We start from the raw sequence: 20,443 nt of genomic DNA, 5'->3' as shown, positions 1-20,443 counted from the left end.
CCCGGAAATTTTTTATTTTATTCTTCATGTTTGTTTATTTTCTGAAGTTGCTATTAGACAAATGGATGCCTGATCCTTGGATACCTGTGTGATTCTTACCTTTTTCCATATCTTGACCATTTTGCTCTACATTCTCGGAGATTTCCACAGTTTTATCTTGCACTTCTCTCATTTAGCCTCCCCGGTGTCACTTTTATAAGCCATCTCATTTTATGCCCATAACTGCCGTAATTTGCAAGGGCTTTCCTATGTTGTCCCTTTTTTCACACCAATCTGTTCTTATTTCATTGATGCAATAGCTTACAAAGTTAATGTGAAGGTAGTTATTATAATTTTTCAAGTTCCTTTATTTCTAGAGTCACATTTCTCCCGGGGACAGGTGGTGTTATGTGTATTTGGTGAAAGCTCCTGAGATGATTTTGAGGGTGATCTCTGGTTAAGAATTACTTATCTAAATGGTCAAATGGTCACTATTTTCCCCATACGTCTGCAAGCACTACAAAACATCTAAATTTGAAACCATAGAATGGGTAAAACAAGAATGAGTCTGAACATATAGCCTAATCTCTCATCCTACTCCAAGATTCTAAATCCCAATGTCTTATTCAAGCTGAGACCTGTGGAAATAGTAGCTACCTATTGGAACATGCTTTTTAAAATTTTGCTTGATAGCCTAGCTGCTATGGCTCAGTGTCATCCCATGCACCAAGAAGTCACTGGTTCAATTTCCTGATCAGGGCACATGCCTGGGTTGCAGGCTCCATCCCCAGTAGGGGGTGTACAGGAGGCAGCCAATGTTTCTTTCTCTCTTTCTTCCTAAAAAAAATAAAAATATACTTTAAAAATGTGCTTGATCACTTTTGTCTCCTTCACTATATTGATAGGTCCAAGTGGGCAGTTATCCTATATTTCTGGTTCATCCTTGAATCCGCAGTGCCTGACAGAGAAGGTACTCAAATGCTTGTTATATGGTTAAGTCAGCTATTCTGCTACTTGAACCTTTTACCTGGTCTTTGGATTCATTTTAGGTCCATACAAAATATTCTACTGATATATCTATCACTCACATTGTTTAAAAAGCCTAAGTTATACTGACCTAAAGTCAGCTTCCTCTCAATTTCTGTGAGTCATGTAGCATAGAATTATTAATGGGGGGGCTGGGATTGGGAGGGCTCAAGATGACTGCTAAACTAAAGGTCTCTTCCATTGTATTACTGATGAACTGATAACTTTTACCAGGGCCATCTCAGTACAGGTAAACACATGAGTATAGAAGCTGAATAAATGTCCTACTTCTATAATCAGAAAATAAATGTAGACGAAAAATGAATAGACAGTAGATAACTATAGTTGCCCTTTTATTCCCTGACTAGAGGCCCGGTGCATAGATATGTGCATATTGAAAGGAAATTAATTAGAAGGTGGCTGGTGGGGCGGGACTGGGCAAGACAGGCAGGACACACCCTGGAGCCAACCTCCCGCGGTCCCTCCCCGCCGGCCGCACCTGGGGTGGCACAGGGGCTCGAAGGACATCTGCCGAGTGAGCAGGGTCCCTCTGACAGGTGGGGTCCCTCCAGCAGGTGGGGTACCTCGGCCTGGCATGCAGGGATCTGGCCAAAACCGGCAGTCCAACATCCCCCGAGGGCTCTCAGAGTGCAAGAGGGCATTCTGCAAAGTTGCTGTCACTCGGCAGCTCCTGTTTGAGTGTCTGCCCCATGGTGGTCAGTGTGTCATAGCTACTGGTCAGAGCCTCTGCACCCTAGTGGTCATTGCACGTCATGGCTACCGGTCCAACAGTCGAGCTTAGGCTTTTATATATATATAGATGTTATCCCTTTAAGGTGGTTCACAAACCTCTAACCTTGTCACTCCCTCCTTTGTCCCAATTCCTCTTAAACTTTATCTTGGCCCTTAATGTAAGAGCAATTAACAAGTCAGCTCATAAATATGTTCATTTAAGTTTCCAGCAGACTTAACCTACCCTCCCTAGGTCTGAAGCATCCAGTTTCTAATTCCCCCAGAGTTGCTACAATGGACAAATCAGCTGTAGGCAGGATAAAAGGGTAGTGTTTTGAGCCCCATATACCTGTCCAGGCAGTGAGAAGAGCTTTTGTGAACATGATTCCTTAGAATCCTACTGGTTACGTGATTAAAACATGCTGATTTTCATTTTTAGTGATTACCAGATTTCTGTTGTAGATATGCCACAGCCTTGGCTTCTCAATTACACCCATAAAACTGCAGATTCCTCATTTCCAATCACTTAAACTTTAAGCATTTTCTATAGCAAGACACAGTGCTGGATAAAATCGAGTGCCTTCATCCACTCAACCTCCCTCACCTTTCTAAACTAACACTAATTTAGTTGGTACACATACAAATTTCTGGCAGCAGAGATGTGGCCACTTAACAGCTAATTGTAAAAACTTAAACTAATCTTAAGGTAATCAATGATTAGTTGCAAGCTGATGAAATACCAAGATCTTCAAAGCACCCCACAGCAACCTGGCAGTTCTCTGAAGTACTAGTGACAAATGACCAGGTGTCCAAAGGAGTACTGGAAGTAAATCTTACTTTAAATTATGTCTTTTACAATTTTTTTGCACACGCTGGAAAACAATGCTTACCTCCAAAATGCCCACTATTTTCAAACTTTCTGCACCTTACACTTGGTTTTCATCTCCCAGCAGTGATTTTTAAACTCTTATTTTGTCTTGTACATAGTACAAGATGTCTAATCTCTTTTCTAATGAGAATGTTCAATACACTGAAATCTATAAGGATCTCTCTATCCTTGAATACACAGATGTACACATAGACTTTAAAACAAATAATCCAACAATCCTAAATTCTTTCCAAGATGTTAACACGATCACCATAATGACATAATCCAAACTTCCTCAGGTTACATTTTTCAGGACTAATCTCTCAAAAAACTATAAGCAAATTTATCCAAGACAAAGTCTTGGGTTCCGCGAATATGTTTTGTTTCTTGATGTGATTTGTAAATTCAGCCATTCCACACCTTGTGGGAAACCAGCTCACATTTAATTGTGACATTTTAAAATTGTACAAGTGTTTTGACATCGGCCCCCTCCCCCAATACTTGTCTCTTTAAAATGACAGAAAAACACCAATCACAGGTTTAATGGTTTTAATAAGTTTACCCCTTCAGTTCTGATTTGCAGCACCCAGTATCCCCTTTGAAACATCAGACAGACCGACAGTGGCCGACAGTAAGTTTCAGACCCGCAGAGTTTGAAAGTTCAGGTTCTCTGAGCATCCGGGTTGCAGTGGCACTTGTCCGAACTGGTACCTCCCTGTGGTTGGGGAACGTTAAATGTACCAGCGAAAAGAGCTTTTCCCCTTCAAGGGGAAGGAAAATCACTCCTTAAAACCCAGCAGATCTGGCCGTGAGGTCCTTCCTCCTGTCCCATCTCTTCGGGCTTATTTTTTGCAGTGGAGCAAGAGAGACCAAAATCTAACCTGAGTTACAAGAAACAAGACAGTGATGGCTATAAAGGGAGTGACCAGGAGCAACAGATACTCCTTTACCTCCCACATCCAATGTATGTGCTTCACAGAAAAACAACAAAAGTAACAGGTCCACAAAATACAAAAGCTAGAATTACAAAATCCATTCATCCAAGGGTGATGGAAGGCAGGAAGGGGGGTGGCAGGGTAAATGGCACGGGGAGATAAAGTATTCGAATCAGTCCAGGTGCGGGGGGCGCTGGCAAATGCTAGAAAAGAGCTGCAGAAAAACCTGTGGGCCTCTCAGACTCACAGGTGTTGAAAGTCCACAGACTGGTGTCGGGAGATGGTGCCTTACGTGCACCAGAGACAAAACCCCAATTCCTCAGAAGGGAATACGCAGAGGGCCCTTGGCAGAGTGGGTCCTGCCTTCCCTGGTGGGGGCGGTGAACAAGGAAAGAACTGCACAGCCTCCTTCAATCCCACTCATTCCCCCTGGATGGCAGGTGCCTCAGTGGCCTGCGGCAGCCTTCAGTTTGGCAGGAGACGAATGCGGGGAAGGGAACTTCTCTGCAGAGGCTGAGCTACTCAGGGCGGACTGCAGGTAGACCGTCTTGTGGAAGAGTCTGTTGCTTAAGAAAACCACCAAGGAGAAGAGGCGCAACTGGAAAAGGCTAAAAGGCAAGAGAGCCAACTTGTTAGATCCCCAGCTGATCAGAATTATTATTTGACTACATTCAATTTAAAATGACATGGAAAATAAGACAAGTGAAATTTGATCAAGGAAGTACAGATAGTAGACACAGTACAGATACTGGACACATGGATTAAACAGGCAGCAACTAAACTAAAGAATGTACTGGGTCCTGATACTGTCATAAGTGTAATGAACTTACCACCATTTGAAGTATCAAAGCTTACTGGAAATAAATTTATATTGCAGATTAATTCTGATCCAAGAAGCACTTTTCTATAACTGACTTTAGGGCACAAACTTCAAGTTATGTCTGAAGACATCATATGCTGTATATGTTTCATTTTCAAGAGAGTTTCAAGACAAAGTCAACTATTCCTACTAAGACTCACACTGAGCATTGCTGGACAGCAAGAATAAGCAAAAACTCAAAACAGATCTGACATAATTGTGTATCCTCACTGACTTAACCAAAATTGAGCAAAGACTGAGCTTTTCTTTGAAGTGATAAAACTTTTGGAGTGCTAGTATTACTGCTAAAGACTCCTTTTAAAATACTTTGTTTTACTATCATCTATACTAATAAAAGGGTAATATGCTAATTAGACCAGGAGACCTTCCGGATGTCCTTCCAGACAAAGCCATGGTGGCGGGGCCAAGGCAGAGGTGGTTGGAGGCAAGCAGGCCAGCGGGAGAGGGGTGGGGAGCAGTTGGGGGCGAGCAGGCCAGTAGAGGGGGGCAGTCGGACATCCCCCTAGGGGTCCCAGATTGGAGAGGGTGCACTTTTCAAAAAGTTGGCTATTATTACAAAAATGAACACAATTACCAGTGTTTACAAATGCCTTATTCAGTAAATTGTTAAATTTTTAAAATATATATTATAGCATCAATTTTAAAAACATATTCATGTACATATATATGCATGGGGAAAATTTTGGGATATATCCCAGAAGTGTTTTTCTTGCATTAAACTGTACATTAATGTTTTCCAGCAATGTAAGAGGTTATTTTTTTAAATGTCTCATGCATATAATTGTGGTATTATAGCCCCAATCCTTTACACAGAAAAAAGCTTTACTACACTTTGGCTAGTATCGGATAATACTTACTAGGCTTTGCCAGGGGTCTTTGCTTCATTGGCGCTAATAATGAATAAAGGAAAGAGGATAGAGAAGAGGCAGCCACTGTAAAAAAAAAAATAAATAAATAAAATAATTAGTCACCTTCATAACAGCCATGACTTTGGAGAAGACATGAGAAGCCCAAAAATCCTTTGCCTCTGGTGCTAACATTATAGCTTGATAAGCCCTTAATAAATCAAACACATCTTTAAAATTTAAAAAAAGGATTTTTCTAAGCGCTGGCTATGTTTAACACTGCTCCAGGAGGCAACATAGATGAAACATGGCATATAGGTCCTGCAGACTAGATGTTAATACTGACAAATGTCTAGGAGAAAGTCCTATACATCCTAACAGTCAACAGGAATGAAGAATGCCTAGCACAGAACCAGGCATCCAGAAGATGCTCCCTACGCTGAGTTTTGTACCAGTCCCCCTCCAGTCCCTCCAGCCAAATTACCTGATAATGTATGAGGACTGCATTGCTGTGAGGAAAGCCAGAGGTAAACCAAATCCAAAGTAGTAAGGCCAATTCCTCTCTATGTTTGACAACCGCTGGTGCATTTCAATACCTAAAACAAGGAGCCAACACAATTAAAATTCTTAACTTCCTTTTCCTAAAATGACTAAATACAGGAGACAAGTTTGAGTTTTGGATATAGGTCTGCCATTTAGAAAACAGTTAAAACAGATAATTCAGCATTGTCCAAATGTGATAAAAGATTTGTGGCAAAGTTTTTACAATTCAATAATCACAATTTCAAAGCTGGCAGGCTAAGTGAATTACGAATTACGCCACCAGCATCCTTTGTCAGGATTAGTCCTAAGCAAAGCAAGATATCAAATAAAAAGTTAGCCATCTCCTAGAAATTAACCTCTTTCAACCTACATACTCAGGCAAATATGTCAAGGGCTTTTAAAATACCCAAAATTATCTGAAGGCACTGACGTCAAATTAATTTCTCTAATTCAGAAGAACTTCTGCTCATTTATGGCTCAGTCAGAGCTACATCACATTAAGCACCAAAAGGTAATGCTCCATTGCTGTACCCCCCAGCATCAAAGTTAAGGGTTAAGCCAAATGTGAGTGCCCTCTTGCCAAAGACGCTACTTCCTTCCAAAGATGGGTTGCCAAGGGCCTAAGCATTAAGTAGTTTTAAGAAGTCTGCTCAGCAGCAGCATTTCCAAGGGGAGCTTCCAAGTTTTAGTTTTGAGTCTCTTCAGATGGACTTACCTTTATTGAACCAACGATATTCAAAGCAGTATAGTGAGTAGAGAAGGGACATATGCAGGAGACTAACCAGCTGACCAACAAGGTGGATGGGAAAGAGACTCACAAACATCCCCTGAAGAATAAACATGGAAAATCTTAATTCCAAAGTTTCAGAGACCCAATGCTGTTCACCTGCCACTCTGAGTCACTACTCTGCCCCGAGAGCCGTTCAGTTGCTTCTCAAATTTCTGAAGAGCAGGAGAGTGGAGAATGCCCAGGTGGCAGGAAAGGGCAGGTAAATTCATGTTTCTTATTCTGTGATTTTTTAAATTCCCTAGTTTCTGTAAAAACTTATTTAAAAATCATTACCTCCCTTAAAGCATATCGGCCCCAGTGTAAATGCAATACCCCGTCTGTGTAAACGCCCTCTAGGGAACCTTTTCTTCTGAAAGCTGTGCATGTGCCCCGTCTCACCTGGATGAGGAAAAGAGCCTGGAGCAGAAGGTTGAAGAGCATGTCAGCAATGATTTTGCTAACACTAGGGAATGGGTGAGGCTTCCTCCCTGATACCTCGAATGCCAGGTCGGCGATATCCTGTAACAGAGAAAGTAGCTCACCCAACCAGGAACGAAATGGCCCCAATGTCCATCCCAAAGCGAAGGCCACTGATCTTCCCTTGGACGTGCCAGGTGAGAAAAGCTCTGTTGGCCCGACACAGTCATTCCATTTCACAGGAGCACAAACACCACCCACTGGCTGCGCGACCAAGAAAGGCTGCGAGATTGCTCCCTACAAGGCCACCAACTTCACAGGCTAAAATCTGCCACCCGTCACCCCTCCTGCTACAGGACCCAGCCTCCATTCCGCCCTGGACCTACTTGGAACCAAATGGCATTCACCACTTTGCTAAGCACAAACAGGGGAAGCACCCAGAGAGCACTGAAAATGGACGTGAGGAAGAATTCCAGCCACGACCAAACATCTCCGTGTAGAGACGGATCACCTACGAAAGGGGAAAAGAGTTAGCTTAACTGGAGAAATGGAAAACCGGAAGACCAAATATGGAACCCCTAATTGTGACAATTCCTCCCCACCCCAGCCCCACACATATCTTTGTTTCTTGCAGCACAAACTATGCCTTTTTCAGATAGTCTTATTCTTTGCAGACACACCAAATTCTGGCCACAACTCCCGTTCCGAGTAGCCATAGATATGTGCTGCTTGCCTTGAGACAAACCTGCTTACCTGGTGGTGACTGAGATGTCACGGTGATTAACAGTAAACAATACGCAGGAAACCACCTGAGTTCAAATCCCAGCTCTGCCATTTACTAATGTTTTAACCTTGGTAACTAACTTTCTTTTTTTGTTTTTGTTCTTGTTTTTGACCAGAATCGAACCTGGGAACTTTCAGTCCGCAGGCCGATGCTCTATCCACTGAGCCAAACTGGTTAGGGCTTGGTAACTAACTTTCATTTCCTCACCCATAAAAGGACATCTATAACAATACCCACTCCAAGGGTTGTTGAGAGGTTTGAGTTAAGAACATCCCGAGCTCCTGGTACATAGAAAGAGCTCCATAGACTGAGGGAGACAGGAAAATGAATCTACCTCTATCCCAGGCAGACAGCACCATACTTACCAATAATCTGGGCAGTTACTGACTGAAGTACAGGAATAAACACTCGATAAAACAAGAGGAGACTGAACTAAAGGAAAGAAGCAAGAGGGTAAATATTAAAAGCCCTTCTTAAAAAAAAAAAAAAGAGTTCCAAGTTTCAGTGCAATTATTTTCCAGATGGAGGTGACTTTATCAATTAGAAGGCCTGAGCAGCACCAAAACTGGACCACTTCTATTCCCAATACTCCATCTAAGAGGCACAAACCTGATACTGCCTATAAAAACAGCAAAACTTTGGGGGCAGAGAAGAACATTTCAGATAGTATACAGGACAAAATAAAGGCACAGACTAAGTACATAGTAATATTTTATTAATTAAAGTTACCACCTGGGAACAACTGTGAAATGTTTAAATTAAGGAAACAAATTACATCGAATTCCATGTCTAAGGAAATATTTAACTACCTGTTTTTTAAAATACTCAAATTTCACCTAAGCCTGGGTTGCTTCTCACTTAATTGTAGGCAATCTTTTCTGGTGTGGGTTTCAGTAGGATATCAGTTCTAAAAGATTGCTATAACCAGATGAGGCGAGACCCTTGTCCTCGTCCATCTGTCATTTCCCTCTGATCCCCCATAGATGTTCTTAGCCAAAATGTCCAGACAATGTCAAGAGAAATTATTAACCAATAACAACATTAAAACATGTGAATAAGTAATTTAAAAAACTAGGGATAGCCCTTCATTTACACACAAGTGTTCTCTGAGTGAGAGTAAAAGCACTCCAGTTACATAGAATCCTAAGTTATGGTCTAAAGCACGTGTCAGCTGGTAAAAGCTACTTGTCTCAGTTTAAAGAAAACAGAAGAGCACTATTAACAGCAACAATGTGAAGATACTTATAAGGCACCTAGAATTTAAGGAAAAAGAACTTACCCAGAATACTCCGCCATTCCAAGCGCAGCACTGGAAAATTCTACTAACGATACGTGGCTCACTGGAAAAGAACACATGTATTTAGCTTACAAGGCAGATAGGCCATTTCCATACTGTCATTCAGTAGCTCCCCATTTTATATCTTTTGTTGGTATTCATTTTCCAGCACCTGTTGTTCTCCCAGTATTCTCCTAATGTCAGTCAATAAGAAAAGACTCAAAATATTTCTAGACAAGCAGCTTTTCTCAGAAAAAATTTGTTTTCTAAAATCCAAGACTGGAGAAGATTAAAAGGATGTCTGGAGTTCTACCAATAAATAAATCCATATAGGCTCTCCGGCTCTCCGAGAAGTATCCATCAACCCAAATAATTCTTTTGTGGTTCTCTATTCATCATTCTGATTAAAAAACAAGCACCATGACATTTGAGCAAGGATTACTGTTAAACCCATGTAGGCGGATGGGGGAGAAGAACCACATTTTGGGGGGAGAGAGTATAAAAAACAATGGGGTGCTACTAAAACTCCAAGTCACTACATACAGTCTCAGTTGCATGCTGAGGAGCAGTCATGTCCTGAAGGGCCTTCCCTTAGAGGGGGGCTCAGACATTCCCGACGCCAACCGCCACTCCTTACCTCTCTTGCTTCCTCTCTATGCTCTGGGCTCTCCTTTGCGCCAGGACACTGCTTGCCCTTCTTCGACGCTGCTCCTCTCTCTTTTGCTGAATTCGAGCATCGAGCTTTGAGATGGTACAAATCCCCCAGATGGAGTCTTTGATTCCCTGTAGACAAGAGTATATAATACAAGAGTATTTAAAGAGGGAAAATTATGGCTCAGGGAATACTTATATGCAGTAAAGTGATATCATAGTGGAAACCACTGTATTTATTTTGCTACGTGGCTTATGGGACCGTTGATTTTTTATTTATTTTGAAATAATTCCCAATTTGTAGAAGAGTTGCAAGAATGGAAAACTTCCTAATACCCTTTCCTCCAGGTTCACCAGATTAATATTTGCCATATTTACTATTATATATAAAATAGGGTCACACACACATTTTTTTTTCCAAGTCATTTGAGAGTAGGTTGCTACATCATATCCCTTTACTTTTAACTTCAGTGTGTATTTCCTAAATAATGAACAATGATACAGTATGGCTGGAGGAGAATGTCCTTAAAGAGTGTATGACGTGGGGGAAGGCTGTTAATTCTATAAAGACGGTGACAGAGGCACTGGCCAACCATATTGGAAGAGCTCCAAGAGCAGAAAGTTTCCTGTTTGCCACAGAACGGCCTATCACCCACATATCAAGCATCTCCAATGAGCTAGACATGGGCCATATGGAAATGCTCAAGAAACATAGCAGGAAAAGCATGCAAGTAAACAACTACAAAACCTATAGTTTAATTAAGTGCCACAACACTTTCATGTCCAAAGTAGAGTGGTAGCGTTGGGGTACCTGACTTCATGGAGCAGCAGCACAAAAAGGCAACCTGGAAGCAATGGTGAGCCTGGATTTAAGGATGGCATTTCCACCCACTGTTATTAGCCCAAGTAAACGTTGGAGATAATCACCAGGATACAGAGACACGGGCCAGTTTATGAACTACCGACTTGACAGGACCATAAAGTGGCACAGTGTGCACCTGATCGTTTACCTATGAGTAATTTTTGGTCTTATTTTGCTCTTAATTTCTAAATCTTCCACAAATAGTTTAAATATTCCAGACAGTAGAGTTCTAATGGCTAAGGGCCTAGTATGTACTAGAATGATGACAGGATCCGCACCTGAGACACTTGCAGCTCCTGGGGCAGACAGACATGTCAAGTGTACAATGCAGAACTCTTCCAGGGTTGAAATTTTATCACACAAGGAGGTAAAGGTATGAAAAGTAGATCACATTGCATAGAGTCTCTTTAGCCCTTCTAAGATACTCCTTCAATTTCTCTCTTAACTCAAACTCCCCACCCCCATCAGAACTGGCCTCTCTCCTGCTCCTAGGAATATAGCTAGAGGGGCCACAGCTAGGGCATTAGACCTCAGACATCCACTGTAACAGAATTTTTTAAAAATATATTTTTACTGATTTTTTACAGAGAGGAAGAGAGAGGGATAGAGAGTTAGATGAGAGAGAAACATCGATCAGCTGCCTCCTGCACACTCCCTACTGGGTATGTGCCTGCAACCAAGGTACATGCCCTTGACTGGAATCGAACCTGGGACCCTTGAGTCCACAGGCCGATGCTCTAGCCACTGAGCCAAACCAGTTAGGGCCACTATAACAGAATTTTATGCCATTGGAAATCTGGGTGACTAGGTTCTAAGCAGATCTTTATGGAACACTTTCCTAGAGCATCATCTGCACCTTATAAAATGGGGGTGTCTCTAATGTAAATCCAAATGTAGTAGTTTACATAACAGTGATGTAACCAATGTTCATTGCTTAGTTTTGACCAATGTGTCGTGGTTACAGAAGATGCTAACATTAGCAGAACCTAGTGAAGGATACAAGGGAACTCTACTACCTTGGAACTTTTCTATTAAGTCTAAAGTTATCCCAAAATAAAGTTAAAAAAAAAAAAAGGCTCTAGACCCAAGCTGACCAGGATTCTCATACGATAGACACCAGAAAGGTCTACCAAGCTTCTGCAAGCTAGGGTGATACCTATCTCTTAAGTGGAGTGAATTAGAATGAAAACCTGTATGTGAAGGACCCAACAAATACGAATACCTAAAGGATTTCCTAGTCAGTTCCTACAGCAAAAGGGTCAGGAGATGGCTTCATGTACTCACCCGGGCAAGGTCCTGGAGAAAGGTTTTGACACTGTCAGCCATATCTTCACCACCCAAACTACCAACTATATAGAGGAGAGAGAAGCACCCCAAAATCTTTCATCATGAAGAACCTGGAAACAGAGATAATGGGAGAAAAATATTTATCTAAAGATAAGTAACTTCATGTACATTTCTGCATGATGCCATTTTTCACATACTTGCATCTCTAATAGGAGTGCAGTAGATTCTAGCCCTTAGATACTAGGACAGTGAACTAAGTAAGGTTATCCCAGCAACTAATAAAATCGGCAATGGATAAATTACTTTTTAATTTAATTTCACTTTTACCGGGGTAAATGGCTCTGGGACCAGTAATCTCCTCACTGGACTTTGATGTCCCTAACTGCCCCCACACACATTCCAATATCCCCTTAAGCTATAGTTATGCTTGGTGTATAACCTCTAACACTTGAATGAAAGTACAAGAGCAAGATGAAAGTTCTAGCAAAAATTACTAAATATGCACTTCATGCACAAGGCCCCCTGGCACACAGTTCAGTTTAAGGCATGATGTGAAATTTCCCACCAAGACCTCCAAAATGGGCCTCCATACACTTTCCAATTTTAAAATATACATATAAAAGTGCAATTTTAGTAAGCATGCAAGACACAGTGGATTTTATTTAAACTAGGCCAAAAAAAGTTCACGTGTACAAATAATTCTTTAACTCACTACAACTTTCCCATTTTATTTCTCAGGTAAACGACAAATCTACCTTCAAAACTTAAGAACTTGAAAGCTCATATCTGTAAGTATTCTTCAAATTTGTGTTCCCATTTAATGTCATTCAGGTGGATGATAAAACCCACTTTCAAAAATTTTATTAAGAAATTGGGATTCTAGCCCTGGCCAGTGTACTCAATGGTTAGAGCATCAGCCCATGCACCTAAGGGTCGCAGGTTCAATTCCCCCCCTCCCTCCCTTCTACTCTCTCTGAAAAAGCAATGGGAAAAATATCCTCAGGTGAGGATTAATAAAAAAAAAAACAAAACAAAACAAAAAAAAAACTTGGGATTCTAGAATTCTCAATCCTAATTAAAGAGATAGCTCATAAAGACAGAATTTCACAGGCAGCTTATATAAACCTCAAACTTCAAAACGTAAGCACACTTTCCCTGACCTAAAACCACCTCACCAAACTGTACCTTCTTGACCCAACTGGACTAATGCAGAGCAGGGAATATAACAGCAGCAAGAAGGTAACTTGCACACCACCTGAACCATCTGCTCCTTAGGTCAAATCCTACACAGACGCACTCCCTTCAGGTGGAGAGGTTTCCAGGGTGAGAAACTTCTCTTAATACTCCCACTTGAAAACAAACAAAAAAACCATCTCAGAGTGCAAGATAACTCAGTGCCAGGCGAGTAGTAAAGTGCTCAATGATGTCACACAAGACACTGGTTTGGAAAGACTTAACACGAATCCACTCTTTACCAGCTACTTACTAATCTATATATTAAGGGTATTAAAATCCTCATGTTTTTAAGTGCCGTAACATGAAAATAAAAACTTCTCCATCAACATAATCGCACTCCAAAATGAGCTCGCGTGGGAGTGTAGGAAGCCACATATTTAGTGTGGATTCCTCACAGGGCATAGAGAGCCCGAAGCAGGTCAATCCTAGGCCAGTAGAACAGCTCTGTTATCTGAACCATGGCCATTAACACCTGGCTTCTGCATGTACCGAGTGGCAGGTTACCTACTGGCCTTTGAAAGATGGGTCACTTCCATTCTATGCGGAGATCCTAGCGGCCTTCCCACGGGAATATTTGGGATTTGCCGGTTTGACAAAAAGCTGAGGCGTGGACAAAAGGAACCTGCCTCCATCTGAGACCGACCACACAGAGACTGAATAGCGTAGCGGGGACCCTCCCAACTAACCTGGAAGGAGGGAAGGTGCAACTGGTTCACATCCTGTTACAGACGGGGAAACTGAGTCTCCAAAGATGAATGGCTTACCCCAGGTGACAGCAAAGTGATGGGCTACAGCCAACTTGAAAACCCCGGGGTTCTACCCTCGGTCGGACTTTTAACTCCAGAGGACTGTTGTTTACCCCGGGCATTGCATGGACAACATGTCTCTCAATCCTGGAAATACCCCTGGCCACTAAATGCCTCGCCGTCATTAGAACTTAGGCGGCATCTCCGGAGACACGAAGCCCAAGTCCGGAAAGCAGGAGGCGGGCAGACCCGCTGCAGGTGCGGGAAAAGGTGAGCACCCTCCTTTTCACCGGCCCCTGGACTGGCTCCAGGTCTGCCCGGTCGCGGCTCCCGGAGGTCCTCGGCAATTCCCACTGAAAACCGCGATCTCCCTCCGCACCCGCAGCGGGCACCAGGCGGGGAGCCGCTCGCCTCGCACCTCGGTCACACGGCGGCCAGGCACAGCCGCGCCGCACCTGGGCATTCTCCTTCCAGCGGGGGTCCCTCCCGGAGTCCCTCCCGCAGCCACACGACCCCGAGCTCGGGCCCTGCAGACCCTCACCGCCCCCACCGCACGCTCCCCACGCCCAGGTCCCTGCCGCGCGCCAGTGGCCTGGCTCCGCCGAGCCTGCACCTACCCGGCAGCTCCGCCGCTCGGCTCCGACCCGGCCCCTCGCTCACCGCGGGCCACTGGACCCTCCGCGCCGACAGCCGGCAGCCGCCCGGGCGCTCCCAGGGCCGAGGCCGCTGCGCCCGCACTGGGCATGCCCGGGCCGCGCGGGGCGGTGGGAAGTCGACGGGCGCGGAGCCATCGGCCCAGGGCGGAGGGGGCGGGGCCGCTGCGGCGGAGGGGGCGGGGCCAAACTGCACCTGCACTGGGCATGCCCGGGAGGCTGGGGCGGGGGGCGGTGAGCCACCCAGGCAAAGGGGGAGGGATCCCCTCTGCAGCGGAGGCAAACTTGGGCTGTACCCGCACTGGGCCACTGGGCGTGCACGGGCCGCGGGGAAGTGCACGGGCCGCCCACGGCAGAGACCGGGTGTGGGCAACAAAGGGCGACGGAGCCTGGGAAATCCAGTTGGCCCACAGGCCCGTGCACGTCCCGCGCCGCATCTGGGACGCCCAGCCTTTCCGGAGCGCTTCCCGGATTCGGTCCTTCCGGATCCGTCATCCTGTTCTTAGCCCTCCCCCATTTACTTCTGCGGAGTTGCATGTCCTTATGAAGCCTTATGAAGCCTGACAACAGAACAATAATACAGAAGTCGCCTTGGTTTATTTGGTTGGAAATTTTCTGTAACCAAAGGTACCAAGCAATGATGGGTTTAAGTCAAGCTTCAAATGATTAATAGCACAAGCCGCCATGCCATTCGGCTGCATTAGGAGTTTACTCTTCGGGCAAAGTGATGGTTAAGATAAAAACATAAAAGTAAATAGAAATAAGACTTCATCTCCATCCCCACCAGTCCACTTCTACCCTAGGGACAGGCATTTTCTTGGCATCAAACCATCAAGCCCTACCTATAACTGTCAACAGTTTCTGGGAAGGAGAATCTCAACGGATTGAGATAATGCTCCAGAGCAGTCGCCAACCTCAGGGACCTCACGAACCACCAGTGGTTTCACGGACCACCGCTTGGCGACCGCTGCTCCAGAGAATGGCAGTTTTTCACCTATTTTTTATCTATGCTAAAAATAGATGCAAACAGACAGGCTCAGTTAAGGTAAAGGTTGACCTTGTCAGTGAAGATACCGGCCTCGGTGTAACTATCCACCATAACTGCTTTTAGTTAAAGTTTAATTTCAGACCATCCTTTGAGTTTGTAAGACTGCCATGCAGGCCTTCCCTGAGCTGGTCAGGTTAGCATGTGGCCCCTTTGGTCCACAGATGGAATACACCAAATGCAGGATCTTGGATATGTTTTCTATCAGCTGAGAATTGTCAGAATGATTAAAACAGCACATTCCTTTAAATTCCTCACAACCATGGCTACGCCACAAACAGCAAACAATCTATTGCTGCCCGATTTTCTAGAACTGCCTCCCTGACCTGGCTCAGCTCTTGTTGTATCCCATGTATAGCCCCGGAGGTGGCATTCAGGGCTTTTACCCTGCTACAAGCCCGCTGGGTCACTTCTACTTTAAGGGAGCCTACCAGTACCAGCATAACAAAAATGGATAAAATATATTCAGCGGGGCTCCACAGGTGGAGATGCCATAGCAGCCCAGTGCAATGGCCGTGAGGAGGTCTTTTTTGGTTCCGACTCTGTGATATTTCTGGGGCTCAAAGATGGGTCGGTCAACCTAAGCAACCTTCATTCCTTACCTGGAAAGACTTCCATGAAACACCTCCCCCTGCCACCGTGCTGTTGGCAGGGATATATGAATAAAGTTATCCCACACATCAGAAACCAGCCACCTGGCAGCGTAATCTGTCCATTACAATAAGGGAGGGTGAAATTATTAGAACAATTCATATTGTAGTTACTAGCTACTTAAAGACACTAACTAGAACACCTGGTGAAAGTCAGACATTCACCACCGAGAGCTACTGCACTAACCTTTAGAGGAAACATCCCTGCATCCTTTTCCCAGACTGCGGATCCCAACATATAAAGGTCCCTGTGTATGACTTTCCAAAATGAATGGAATAATTCTATATATTATCAATAGGTGTCCCAACTCCTACTCAGCAAAATGGAAAGGTCAGTTCTACACAGGTTCCTCCACTGCCAAGCTTCAGAGCAGTTGGAGTGGTGAGAAGCACGTCTCAGGGTCCCATCCATTTCTCCTCCAGTTGGATCATCGTCCTTGCTCTGCTTATATCTAACTTTCTACTACACCCCCTCAAGTATCTGGGCTCTGGATTATTTGAGAAAAGGGGCACAGGGTCTCTTCTGTAGCTGCTTCAGTCTGAGGGACAAAATTTTCCTTCAGAGCCAAGAGATCCTTGCTCTCTGTCAGAGGGACGATGAGGCGTGGGCACAGAAAGAGTTGGCAATGGTGCCTCGAGGTGGAAATTCCCTGGGTGAGAGTAGGGCTTATAACCTGGTGGACACAAACTCTGTTTTAAATTTAGTATTATTTGGTAAAAGTTAGAACACCAAGAATTAGGACAAATGGTCTGGTGAAAGGAAAAAACATTTCATGTCTAATAATTTCCTATTGAAACATAATTTTTCTCCCTAAAGTCACTCTCATTTTTATTAAAGACACTTTGGCCTGATTGCATGAAAACAATAAGAATAACAGTTGATCACATAGGCTATTTTTTTAAAAATATGCTTTGCTGGAATCTCATGATCAAGCTTTAATTAGCCCCGCAGGGCAAAGAAGCTGAGCCACCTAGCTGCCATCAAGTTTGCCTGCAATACCTGTAGACAGGTGAATTCCTCAAGTTGAAGTCCCCAATGATGTCTTGAGGTTCTTTCCTTGTTACCTCTCAGGAAAGTAACCTTCATTCCTTACCTAGAAAGACTTCCTTGAATCATGTGACCAAGCAAGGTACCAGGCTATTTCTCCAAGGTGCTCATATTGGCTCCAAAGTCAGCTTTCATTCCTTAAAGCTTTCTGGTGACATCCAGAGCCTGGGCATGCCTTTCTCAGACATGACATTCCAGTCAGAGTCTTGGTTAATATAGCCACAATTGAAAACAGATCTTATTGAATTCATGCAAAGAAACGTATTACCATGACTCACTAATTAAGAATTGCCAAATTCTGGGGGGATAAGATAGGGAGAAAAATACATAATTTACCAAATTGCTTTAAGAAAAGAAAGCTTTCTTATATCTGAAAAACCAAAAGGTGAAGAATCAGCAATACTTCTTATAAAAGTTATAAAAACTAGCCCTGGCCGGCTTGGCTCAGTGGATAGAGCATCAGCTTGCGGACTGAAGGGTCCCAGGTTCGATTCCGGCCAAGGGCACATGCCTGGGTTGCGGGCTCGATCCCCAGTGGGGGTTGTGCAGGAGGCAGCCAATCAATGATTCTCTCTCATCATTGATGTTTCTATCTCTCTCTCCTTCTCCCTTCCTCTCTGAAATCAATAAAGAAATATATTAAAACCCAGTAAAAAAAAAAAAAAAAAAAAAAAAAGTTATAAAAACTATATAATTATTTTCAGTCCTATAATTGATTTTCCTGCTATTATTTCTATAAATCCAGATACTATATAGAGCAATGTAAATGACATGAAATCTTGTCCTTTCTTAAGCAGAAAATTTTCCTTCATGAGAGAAAGCAAATACTTGAGACATTCCAGAGCCAATTGGAATGATCTAAAGCCAATTCTAGGTCAATAAAAGTTTCTTAAAATTCAAACTTTGGGAAGGTTGTCAAACTTATTTTACAAAAAGATATTAAACACAAACATAGGCTAGCAACATTCAGTTCCCATGATTAAGAAAATGGCTTTTTAAAAAATAATCAAGTGCCTGATTAATATCTATCTACATATATATATATATATGTATATATATATATATATATATATATATACACACACACACATATATATATATATATATGTATATATATATATATATATATATAACCCTAATATGCAAATAGACTGAACGGCAGACAACCGAACAACTGGTCACTATGACGTGCGCTGACCACAAGGGGGCATGCATGGAACATGGCAGGCATTGGCAGCATGCAACAGAGCGTGGAACATGGTGGGCATTGGCCACGGCGGGATGGTGGAGCAGGTGAGCGGGGGCACCAGACCAAGGCGGGGTGCTGGTCGCTGTCATCGGGGCAAGCCTCTGGTGGTTACTGAAAATTCTTTGTTCCCACATGCCACGGTCCCACAGGGCGCTTGCACCCGCTGCTGACACCAGAACTGCCTCTCGCACCCACTGCCATCCCCAATCGCCCCTGAGGGCTTCTCCACCTCCCCCTGCTCCTGAGGGGTGATCAGTGCAGCAGCCGCTGCTCACACCTGCTGACAGTGCTGGCCCTGCTTGCACCCACTGGTGGTGCCAGCCCCAATCGCTCTGCGCCATCAGCGGGTGTGAGCGGGGCTGCTGGCAGACGGGACCAGGGCCATGGTGGGAGGGGCCAGGCAGGGGCTCGGAGGATGGGCCAAGACCCGCCCCTGTGCCCACCACGGCCTCGGGGCCCACAGTTCCTTTCAAGGTGCACAAATTCGTGCACTGGGCCCCTAGTAACATATAACCATTTCAATAACTTATAGAACTTTTGCTTCCTGGGCAAAAACAGGAAAGACCTTTTCCCTTTTAATAGACTAGAAAAGGACTAACCAGAATGAGGTTTATTCTCTAACTTCATTTGTCCTTGGGTGTAGTCAGCAAATGACACTAGTTGGATTTCTGCTATCTGTCTCCCTGAGTAGGTTGATATAAGCTATTTACCCTCTGGTTAGGGAGGCAAAATGCAAATCATTTACTCTTAAGTGTCCTTGGTTTAGGGAAGATAGGATTTACTAGATGGCTCCAAATTGCTGTGTAATGTGAAAGTATTATTTTATTTTTCCTTACAAAAATGGGAGTGGCCCCCACTGCTATTTCTGTGGCCTGCTGGAGGGCACTTCTACTAGGAAAAGAACTTGGGGGTTCAGAAGGTTTTAGTTCCTGTATTTTTCTTTCTGAGTAGACTCTAACAACATGAAATCTTGCATATAAGAAGAGTTCTTAAAAAACAGAAACAAACAAACAAAAACCCCTACAGTAAATAAATGAGTACTCTCAAAAGGATGAACTGGGACATTAGCCTTAGAATCTTATCTCACACTAACCCAGCACAGCAAATGGGTTCTGAATAACACAAAGCCCAAACAGCAGAGAGAGAGGATTCCCTATGTTCATAAGACAGTGAAGAGCAAACTAAGTCCTCCAAAGATAAGAAAGCAAGCAAAGAACATCAGAAGCCAAGTTACATTACAGACAGACAAGAACTTTCACTAGCTAAGAGTTTCCAGCGGTTGATGCCTTGAGAGGGAGAACAGGAAGGGTCACCAAGATTAAGAATTCTCAGCAGCTGCTGGGAAATTCCCAAAATCCCTGACACAGGTTCAGCCTGCCACAAGTAGCTGGTGCCCCTAGCAAGGTGGGATATGCCCCATCTTTAAACAAATTACACCAAACAATAAAAAGACACAAAACAACCAACAGAGACTCTATCTATACTAATAAAAGGGTAATAAGCTAATTAGACTGGGAGACCTTCCAGACGTCCTTCTGGACAAAGCCATGATGGCGGGGCCGAGGCAGAGGTGGTTAGGGGCGATCAGGCCGGCAGGGTGGGCAGTTGGTGGCGAGCAGGCCGGCGGGGGCAGAGGGGAGGCAGTTGGGGGTGAGCAGGCCAGCGGGGCGGGGGAAGTTAGGGGCGAGAAAGCTAGCGGGAGGGGGGAAGTTGGGGGCAAGCAGGCTGGCAGGCAGAGTGGTTAGGGGCAATCAGGCAGGCAGGCAGGTGAGCGGTTAGGAGCAAGCAGTCCCAGATTGCGAGAGGGATGTCCAACTGCCAGTTTAGGCCCGATCCCACAGGCCTAAACTGGCAGTCGGACATCCCCCAAGGGGTCCCAGATTGGAGAGGGTGCAGGCCGGGCTGAGGGATACCCCTCCCTCCATGCACGAATTTCATGCACCGAGCCACTAGTCTACAATA

At 44.1% G+C, this 20,443-nt stretch overlaps 2 protein-coding genes across 2 annotated transcripts in view; one reads left to right on the top strand and one right to left on the bottom strand.

Annotated features, from left to right (window-relative positions):
- The window catches only part of FEZ1 (fasciculation and elongation protein zeta 1), a 119,375-nt gene that overhangs the window by 23,454 nt on the left and 75,478 nt on the right, over positions 1 to 20,443 (top strand). Inside the window, exon 2 of the mRNA XM_079762376.1 lies at positions 12,593 to 12,642. The gene's annotated coding sequence lies outside the window, so the exon portion shown is untranslated. The remainder of the gene's footprint in view (positions 1 to 12,592; positions 12,643 to 20,443) is intronic.
- On the bottom strand, positions 3,140 to 14,632 carry EI24 (EI24 autophagy associated transmembrane protein). The gene is made up of 11 exons (XM_079762378.1): positions 14,454 to 14,632; positions 11,852 to 11,964; positions 9,692 to 9,837; positions 9,058 to 9,118; positions 8,144 to 8,210; positions 7,381 to 7,505; positions 6,977 to 7,096; positions 6,524 to 6,635; positions 5,750 to 5,861; positions 5,278 to 5,352; positions 3,140 to 4,148 (listed from the first exon to the last, which is right to left on the bottom strand). The coding sequence occupies exons 2-11, from the start codon at positions 11,891 to 11,893 to the stop codon at positions 3,986 to 3,988; spliced, it is 1,023 nt and encodes a 340-aa protein (XP_079618504.1). The 5' UTR covers positions 11,894 to 11,964; positions 14,454 to 14,632; the 3' UTR covers positions 3,140 to 3,985.

The sequence above is a fragment of the Cnephaeus nilssonii genome (genome assembly GCF_951640355.1).
Source record: "Cnephaeus nilssonii genome assembly, chromosome: 22".
Lineage (NCBI taxonomy): Eukaryota > Metazoa > Chordata > Mammalia > Chiroptera > Vespertilionidae > Cnephaeus > Cnephaeus nilssonii.
Note: the sequence above shows the minus strand (reverse complement) of the source record. Positions and strands in the feature narration are given on the sequence as shown.

Bases quoted from the DNA above. Each gene is read 5' to 3' on its own strand.
- EI24 (XM_079762378.1), bottom strand. From the start codon at position 11,893: ATGGCTGACAGTGTCAAAACCTTTCTCCAGGACCTTGCCCGG. The intron at 7,097-7,380 runs GTAGGTCCAGGG...TCTCTGTTACAG, and splicing joins TGAATGCCATTTGGTTCCAA to GATATCGCCGACCTGGCATT. The intron at 6,636-6,976 runs GTGAGACGGGGC...TTTATTCTTCAG, and splicing joins AGGCTCTTTTCCTCATCCAG to GGGATGTTTGTGAGTCTCTT.